At 36.1% G+C, this 9,334-nt stretch overlaps 1 protein-coding gene across 1 annotated transcript; it reads left to right on the top strand.

The window, feature by feature from the left end:
* Nucleotides 1–299: 299 nt before the first annotated feature.
* Nucleotides 300–9,079, top strand: cysltr2b (cysteinyl leukotriene receptor 2b). The gene is made up of 2 exons (XM_077207697.1): nucleotides 300–437; nucleotides 5,252–9,079. Exon 2 carries the CDS (start codon nucleotides 5,268–5,270, stop codon nucleotides 6,300–6,302), a length of 1,035 nt encoding a protein of 344 aa, XP_077063812.1. The 5' UTR covers nucleotides 300–437; nucleotides 5,252–5,267; the 3' UTR covers nucleotides 6,303–9,079.
* Nucleotides 9,080–9,334: the final 255 nt, after the last annotated feature.

Raw genomic sequence — 9,334 nt, 5'->3', positions numbered from 1 at the left:
GTCTCTCTAACTGTATCTATCTATCTATCTCTCTAACTGTATCTATCTATCTATCTATCTATCTGTCTCTCTAACTGTATCTATCTATCTATCTATCTATCTATCTATCTATCTATCTATCTATCTATCTATCTATCTATCTATCTATCTATCTGTCTTATCTGTCTGTCTGTCTGTCTGTCTGTCTGTCTGTCTGTCTGTCTGTCTGTCTGTCTAATATAGGATAAGCTTATATGCATCTCTGATACCTCAAGCAGAAGATCAGGACTGGGTGTGTCTGTAGTCTGTAAAATCGAGTCATTTCTCTGGAGCAGCAGTCGTGTAGAGTCATGCCTTTATACGGCTTCATCACTCCTGTCTTCCTGCTGCACAGGATTTAGCGTATATTTCTGGGCATTGGAATTCTTGGATTAATTTTCTTTCGCAACCTCTTACAGGTACGTGCATTAGATGTTTTAGATCTTTCAATGGATTTTTGATAGTGAAGCATATACCGTATTGTACATATACATATATACATACCATTATGTATTATTATAATTTATTATAACGATAATGGTGTTCAAAATATCTCTTTATAGACAGTTCTAGAGACTTTGGATTTATCTATTCCCTTAGGCATACATGTCAAATCAAACCAGACAAATTATCTAAAAATGTATTCCTTATGGGTCTTTGTTCAATAATATAAAGCATGTACTGTACATGTTCAAATGTTGTGTTTGGTGTTTTTAAGGCAGCATTTAGGTGAACAATACTTTGAACTAAACAGGCTGTTATCAACAACATCAACAGCTGTAACTGGAAAAGAAATCCCAACTTCTCTTAATAATACAAGCTTTCCCTTTTTTGCATACATTTGCCCATCTTCCTTGTTTTTCTTTGCATGTCAGTACAAACCCATACAGTTTGTGATCAGTCATGGTTAAGTGCTTTGGGCTGAAAGAGGATATTCTTACTCAAACCTCAGTGCTTTTGCCTTGGGCAGTTATCAGATGTGCATTCTTCCTTTCTATTTGACCTTAGATAATCAATACCAGATTGTGTTATAAAATGAATATTTATCCAACTAATGAATAGAGGATGGTTTTGACTGTTTAGAAACCAAACAGAGTTATACAGAAATTCAAATAAGAAAATACTCCAATTAATTTTTTTTTTAAGATATGTCCCACAGTGGACACACGTGATGAGCATGTCCACTATATTGTAAATTATGTACTGCGTTCAACAGTATTCTGTGGTGGAAATGACTGTGTGATGGAAATTAACATTTTTTACATTTTGGTTTTGGAATAAAAATGGCTAATCCCTTTGTTTTTTCTTATGTAAATCTCATAACTATCATTTTATGTGTCCTAAATACACACATTTAAGTCATAATTTGACAAAAACATTGTAAAAAAAAACAATTGTTGTAAGATGTAAATAAAACAAAGGTCAGTGGAGTACATAATGAAATACTAAAATGTCTTGTTTAATTCAATGTGTTTATAGTTATATTTACTAGTAATTTCCAAGGGAAAAATGTTTCCTCACCATTTTTATAGGTCAATTGAAAACTATGCACCATTTAAAATATTTTGATTTCGATTGGCATTTACCTTGATTTTTATTTATTTTCTTCACGCATAGCAACCCTTCACTGTCTCCTTGATAACGTGATTTAATCAAGTGCAGCATGTTCTTGGATCAACATCTTTGTTGATCTTAGAACAACATCAAAATCAGATTTGAGGGACAAGTTTACAGTTTATATCAAGTTTAGGCTTACAATCGGGGTTAAGTGTTATTTACATAAGTAACACTTCTACATAAGTGTTATTTACCTATCATTACCCTCTGATTTTAGAGAGAAGTTGTAGGGTTAGAATTAGGGGTTAGGACTACATTTTCGGACAGGAATTTTGTTCCAGGATCGACAAAATATGTTACTTATCTTACTTACACAAGATTGTGATCCTATTTCACTACTATCGCAGGTCATTTACCATTTTAGCAGACATCACAAACATTCCATATCATAGACACATTTATGGAATATACATGTTTGACTGAAATTGAAAACTGAATGTATCATTTTGCATGTGATGGCTCACACGATGAAATAATGTTTAGAATTTGTGAAGACTATGACAGTTTCACTGAGAATCGTAGACAATTGTACTTACAGTACGTGCCAAACAAATGTGCAATTTGCTTAAACAATTAGGAAATATCGAATCTGGTTTGAACATGAGATTAAGGGCCAGTATTAACCAAACAGCGCCGATGGGAAATAAAAGCTCTGCGGCTGATGTACTGACATCCACTTAGTACACAGATGGAGCATGGCAAGTGCAAAATGGGTTAAGCCAAGCTTTTTTGGGTGTTAAAGACACCTTTTGGTGAAAACCAAGTGTTTAATATTGTTAATATGTCTATGTTGTGGTGTTTTCAATATGCATTAAGATAAATCATTCGCGAATTCATCAGTCAACACCATTGCTGAGTATTTTCTCCTTAAAACTGCAGTGAAACCAAAGACAGTCTCACAAACGCAGTTTGAAATCGCCTCTGTTTCCTACTAATGTATCCAATCCAATCCCGTCAACATGTGGGGCTTTTCTCCACAGACTTTCTATGACAGGGAGAGGGCCAACGTCCTGCTCACTTTAGCTCCAACACTGGTCTGGAAGTTTCTAGTGGCTTTGTTCGAAATCCCCCCCCCCCTATATCCCCATTCATATTCCCTACATTACTCCATTAATATAGCCCACTTGAAGGAGTGAAGGAAAACGAGTGAGTGAATTCGGACACTGAGTGCGTCAGAAGCGCTGCCGCTTTTGCATAGTTTGTGGTTGCTGTTTAATAATTATTTGAACTGGCAGCTCCATTGGTAATGAAAGGATTTGTCTTGAACTTTGTCATGAAAACTAGCATGTATAAACCTTAATCAGACAAGTTAATAATCAATTAAAAAGGAATTTATACCTGTATGATATTACGCTGTAGCCACATGAGACCAGCGGTTTGGAAAATGGATAGATGGATGATTCATTTGCGGGCGCCATCTTCTGTTCAGACGCGGGAATTTCACTATGATTTCGGACACCAAATGGCAGTCTCCTCAAAAGGTGCCCTATTTAAGGTTTTAGGGGGCGATTTCGAACACAGCCTGGTCTGAAGAGCTTGATTAGCATGTGATCATGTGTTTAGGGTTGGAGAAACTCTGCAGGACAGTGGCCCTTCAGGAGCAGGATTGGACACCCCGATCTATGATGTTCAAAGCGTTGCTAAGGATGCTCATTTTTAGAAGTCAGCTGTCTGACTCTGAGATGTTGAACGGGAACATGGTTTGTGTAACGTCAGCAAGACCTTATTAGCTGTTTGATAACTTAGTCAAGCAAAAGGCTAATCATATCAAATACCGTTATGTGTCCAGCGTTGTAGAGAGCGATACATAAAACACATTCTGATACAGTATATCGACTTGTAAACAAAATTGTATACAGTGGTGGTCAGAATTAATGGCACCCCATGATCAAAAATGCCTGTAAAAAAATAATCTGCATTGTTTATCCTTTCGATCTTTCATTCAAAAAATTTGTAAAAGAAGTAAAAGAATTGAAAGTGGGGGAAAAGGTTAAATTATTAATTAATAATTATAAATTATTTTCATTTATGAAATAAATGAATAAAAATCCCCATTTTGACCATCAGGGCAATAATTAAGAAGTTCCCATCAACTAAAGATGTTATGAATCTGCCAGGAAGAGTACGTGTGTCTATATTGTCTTAATGCACGCTAAGGAGGAGAGTTTGCGTGGCCAAAGACTCTCCAAGGATCACAGATGGAGAATTCAGAGATTACTTGAGTCTTGGGGGTCAGAAAGCCTAAAAAAATATATCAAACAACCCCTACATCACCACATGTTGTTTGGGAGGGTTTCAAGAAAAATCCTCTCGCTCCTCCAAAAAATAAACTCCAGCATATTCAGTTGTCAGAATGACTGGAACTTCAAAAGGGATCTGATAAAACAAAAAAAGTGCTTTCTGGCAGCAAACCCACCAGATGTGTTTGGTGCCAACAAAAGTACCCCATGCCAACGGTTAAATACACTGTTGGATCTTTAATGTTGTGGGCCTATTTTTTAGCTGGAGGTCCTGGACATCTTGTTCAGATACATGATATTATGGATTCTAGCGAATACCAACAGATAAAAAATCAAAACCTGACTGTCTCTGCTAGAAATGTGGTTGGATCTTCCATCAGGACAACGGTCCAAAACAAACATCAAAATCAATACATAAATTTGTCACTGAGCACAAAATGAAGCTTCTGCCATGACCGTCCCAATCCCCTAAACTGAACCCTATAGAAATGAGTGTGGTGAACTGAAGAGAAGAAGCACCAACATGAACTTGTGAAATCTGAAGGATCTGGAGAGTATTCTGTAAGGAGGAATGGTCTCTGATCTCAGGTCAGGTGTTCTCCAAACTCATCAGGCATTATAGAAGAAAACTCAGAGCTGTTATCTTGTCAAAAGGAGGGTGCAAAAGGTATCTAATAAAAGGGAGTCAATAATTATGGCCAGCGTGTTTTGGAGAAAAGCATTTATTTCATAATGTGATTTCCCCCCCACTTTCAATTATTTTACTTCAATGAAAGGTTAGATTTTTGCGAATTTTTTGAGTGAAAGATCAAATGGATAAACAATGCAGATTTATTTTTTTGATACAATTTGTTTTTTTTATCATATTTACCAGGGGTGCCATTAATTCTGACCAGCACTGTAATTCACTCTTCCTTCCACTTCTGAAACAGTTTCAGGTTCAATCACATATGGCTGAATTGAACCAATATTTCCATGTGTAGTATTTACTACGGTTGACCAAGTGGAATCTCTGAGCTAGTGTAATTGAGTGGAGGCGGTGGTAATTTGCATATTCCTGGTCTGTAAACAGTAAGCTCAAGGGTTAGTTCACCCAGAAAAGGAAAAATTTGCCATCACTTGCTCACCCTCATGTTGTTTCAAACCTGTATGTGTTTCTTTCTATTCTGTTTAACAAACAAAAAAGATATCGCTAAAGCGATTGAGGAGAAACTGTAAATAATAAAGGCATTGTGAAAAAAATGCAAAATAAAGTTAAAAATCTGTTAGTTTTAATCAAGGAGCATTGAACAAATACCCATAAGGCTGTCTAGTTTGAAAATGATTCAAATTCCATATCATCCTTTAATGTGATTTACCATCTGTCCTGTTCACAGAATTCCCGACCCAACCATGGGGGATCAGAACGCCACATTAAATAACTGCTCCATCAGTGACTTCAAGCACACCGTCTACCCTATTGCTTATCTGTTCATGTTTTCCCTTGGGCTTGTTTTCAACCTCATATCCTTGTTCTTCTTCATTTCCTCTTCGTTGAGAAGGAAAGCGTCTTTTTCTCCAATCAACATCCTAATGCTCAATCTCCTTCTGTCCGATCTGATGATGGTGTGTTCGTTGCCCTTCCGAGCCGCCTACTATCTCAGGAGCTCCAACTGGGCCTTCGGAGACGTCACCTGTCGGATCATGTCCTACGTCTTCTACATCAACATGTACGGCAGTGTCTACTTGCTCGCGGTCCTGAGCATGGTTCGCTTCGTGGCCATCGTGAAGCCTTTCGCATACGTGCGCTGGCAAAACTCTCGGAGAGCCTGGATGATATGCATCATCATCTGGCTGATCGTGGCCCTGATGTCCATCCCGCTCCTGGGAGCCGGAACTTCTGAGGAATCTGGACGGATCAAATGCCTGGAACTGAACCCGTCCCAGTTGGGCACCATTATCTTGTTAAATCGAGGCGTCTTGTTTTTAGGCTTCGTCATGCCCTTCGCGGTCATCTCGGTCTGTTACATTATTGCGGCCTTTTATTTGCTGAAGCTCAAGAAGAACAGGCAGAATCAAAGGTCTCAGTTCAACCACAAGAAGTCCTGTTCTCTCGTGATCATCGTTCTGCTGATCTTCCTCGCGTGCTTTATGCCGTATCACGTCGTCCGAACTCTATTTTTGGAGGCGGAGTTGGACGTTCACAAAAATGGTTACCGAGAGTCCTGCAATTATATTGAAAGCCTGAGAAAGGCTGCGGTCATCACACACGTTCTGGCCTCGGGAAACAGTTGCCTGGATCCGCTGCTTTTCTTTTTCGTAGGGGAAAACTTTATTAACTTTTGGCGACAGCATACACCCAGAAGACAGAGTTGTATAATTGAGCAGAATGTGAAAGTGTTGGAGAAGATAAACACGGATATAGAGAGAAGATTCACAATGATATAGAGCCCTTAGTTGGGACCTGTCAGGACTTGAGGGGTAATTCCTGGAAAAAGATTTGATCTGTGTTGGATCTGTGATCCCATGCCGGAAGAACTTGATTAACCTCCAGAAAGTCATGATAGCTATGTTTCCAACCACAGTTGTGAACTGAACTAATGTGAATATTGCATAAATCACTGTTCGTGTTCAAGAGAACAAATTGGTAACCAAATCCTTTCGAGGTCAGACTTCGGCTCTGGAATTACCGAATGACTAAAACAACATTTTAGATAGTGCAATGTGATTGGTCTGCTGGCTAGTCCAGCTATCCAATCAAATGATCTGCGGAGGAAAACATTATAAAATGTGCTTCCATTATGTGCAGGTCCTCTTATTGGATAATAAAATTATCCGCCTCAGTGGAGCATTTCTTTTAGTTTTAAGTTAAATCTTGGTGTTTCCTTATGTTTATTTTATGCAAAACCAAAAAAAATTTGCATAAAATACAGTACATGGATGGAAACACTGCTGACGATATATAAAATAAAATATTTTGAGAAATAATGTCTCAGTTGATTACTACTCAGTCTTCTGCTTCTCAGATGTTTCTCCTGGGGAAAAATATCTAAGTTTGCTTGTGTTTCCTCTAGAGTTTCAGACAATGTCTCACAGTGTCTAAAATTTCAATGTGAAATCAATATTTCCCATCAAATTTTTCAGACCAAAACACATTCCTTTTATTGTTCTGTGCTCTTACTCTTTGTCAACAATGGCTCATTTGTATAGATAGTTAACCCAAAAATGAAGCCATTAACTTGTTGTAACGTTGTTGTGTGCTCTTCAAAAAAATGTATGTTTTGTGTATTTGAGTGAACTATCCCTTTAAGGAATTAAGGTGATATCAGTGAATTCTAGAGCAAAGATTTAAGTCAAAATAGATATTTAAACAAAACTCCAATAATTGTCCTGAGCTAAAAAATAAAAAAAAGACACTTTATACCCTTCTAGGAAACAAACGCTAGTAATTTATTGACTTTTTGTAAATAATTATTGTAAATAAGTAAGTGCTTACATGTGTACAGTTCAAAGGGATTCCTTTACAGTATACTTTGTGCTGGTTATATATTTCCCAATCAAAAGACTTGTTTTGATGTGTATCAGTTATTGTTTGTGTTGTAATATCTATCCATCTATCTATCTATCTATCTATCTATCTATCTATCTATCTATCTATCTATCTATCTATCTATCTATCTATGTTAAAAAATATAAAAAAAGAAAATTTTATTAAATTTATAAATTGTATGTGAATGATAAAATGATTATACAATAATTATAGCAACATTAAAAAACTGTTTTGTGTAATCTTTTTTGTAACTGTGGTTCTTTTTTTGAAATCCATGTGTTTTTTTTTTATTCGCTTCGGTACTATTTTCACAAGTAAGGTGTACATTTTCAAAACTCTTAGTACAAAAATCCAAACTGATCACACCTGTAACACAGCTAGTCATGATTTCAAAACAACCTCCCATGCTTTCATTACAGTTATACACATTTCAGTCCACATAATCATTGTTTCAAACACAAGATTATTGTAATATGTAATAAGAAATTTTGGTTTAACAGAATCACAACACTATGATCTTCTTTCAATTTAGTACTTTTAACAAACAGTTTATTCAACAGCAAACAATGCAAGACACATGTTTCAAATCACCCTTGTTGCTGAAATAAATACAGTAGTACAGGCTACAGTTGCAACATTAGAAAATGCACATGCATTACCTAACTTATGTAAAAGAATCCATAATGTTTGTAATAGTATCTGCGGTGTGTTATCAAAAGGATCTGTGCTAGAACAGAGTTTGCTGGCAATACAGTAAATGATTTCACTCTATGACATTTGACTGAATCTATACTGTAGTGGCCCTTTACAGATGAAGGGTGAGTTACAGTAATGTGGCAGTCTCTACCATGGTAATCTGTTTACAGTATCACATGGCATATTACTGTAATGTAAAATGCTGTATTTGATGCCATCTCTCTCACTTCTTCTGATGCATCTCTAATCAATCTAATGTTTTACAGTCATTGACCGTTTCCTCTCCCTTATAGTATATTCTGCTTTACCGTGTTTTCACAAATGGCAAATTTCTCTGTATCTCTCTCACACGGACATGCGTGTGCACACACTTTGAACATAGTGGTGGTTATTATCTATAAATCACTTATATAAAAAAAAATCATTACATTTGGTTATCCATATCGGAAATTGCAAACGAGTTCTATAGAAACTGTATATAGAATCAATATCTATAGAAATCTATAGGTGTATCAAATGATTCATTGACTAACCATTAAGATCAGGTGGAATAAATAATAGACAAATGTATTAAGCTGAACAAGAAGAGATGCAAATCAAAAGTTTGATAATAAGAGCTTTATGAAAGGCAGTTACTGTTATGTAGATGAAACACTTATTTTGTGTTGTGAAAAGGACACTTAGTGATTTTGTGAATTGTACTAACACAATTGAAAACATGATGAAATGTTTGAAAAAAATGCACTTTTGAAGATCTGTTGTGATATTAGCAGACTTACTTGTGAAAATAGTACCAAAGCACATAAATAAACTGTATTGCTTTATTGCCCCATTAATGTTATAGAATTATTTCGAAGTTACAATTGTTGAATTACAGTTTTCCTCAATCAATTTGACGCATTTTCATTCACAATTGAATGTAGTTGCTGCATTTTATTCTAGTAATGCATTCATCAAAAATAAATAGCAACATCAAAACTACAAGTGTGTTCTCTGTTGATTTGATAACAAATTCAGCTGTAGATACACAAATACATGAATGAAAATACATTTTTTTGTGTTCTTTAATCGTGTTCTTCAAAGTTCTTTAATGACGAGTTGTATAACGATGAATCCCCCCCCCCCCCCCTCCCCAAAAAAACAAAAAAAAACATGTACTGCAATCGTTGAATCAATGAACTTTATAGATCTTGCCTCTCTTTTACATCTGGTCAAAGAATTTAATCAACATCAT

Source organism: Siphateles boraxobius, unplaced genomic scaffold (genome assembly GCF_051911475.1).
Source record: "Siphateles boraxobius isolate OS27281-9 unplaced genomic scaffold, OSU_SipBor_1 6, whole genome shotgun sequence".
Taxonomy (NCBI): Eukaryota; Metazoa; Chordata; class Actinopteri; order Cypriniformes; family Leuciscidae; genus Siphateles; species Siphateles boraxobius.
Note: the sequence above shows the minus strand (reverse complement) of the source record. Positions and strands in the feature narration are given on the sequence as shown.

What these genes read in the sequence shown, in the direction of transcription:
- cysltr2b (XM_077207697.1), top strand. Translation starts at nt 5,268, where the DNA reads ATGGGGGATCAGAACGCCACATTAAATAACTGCTCCATCAGTGACTTC.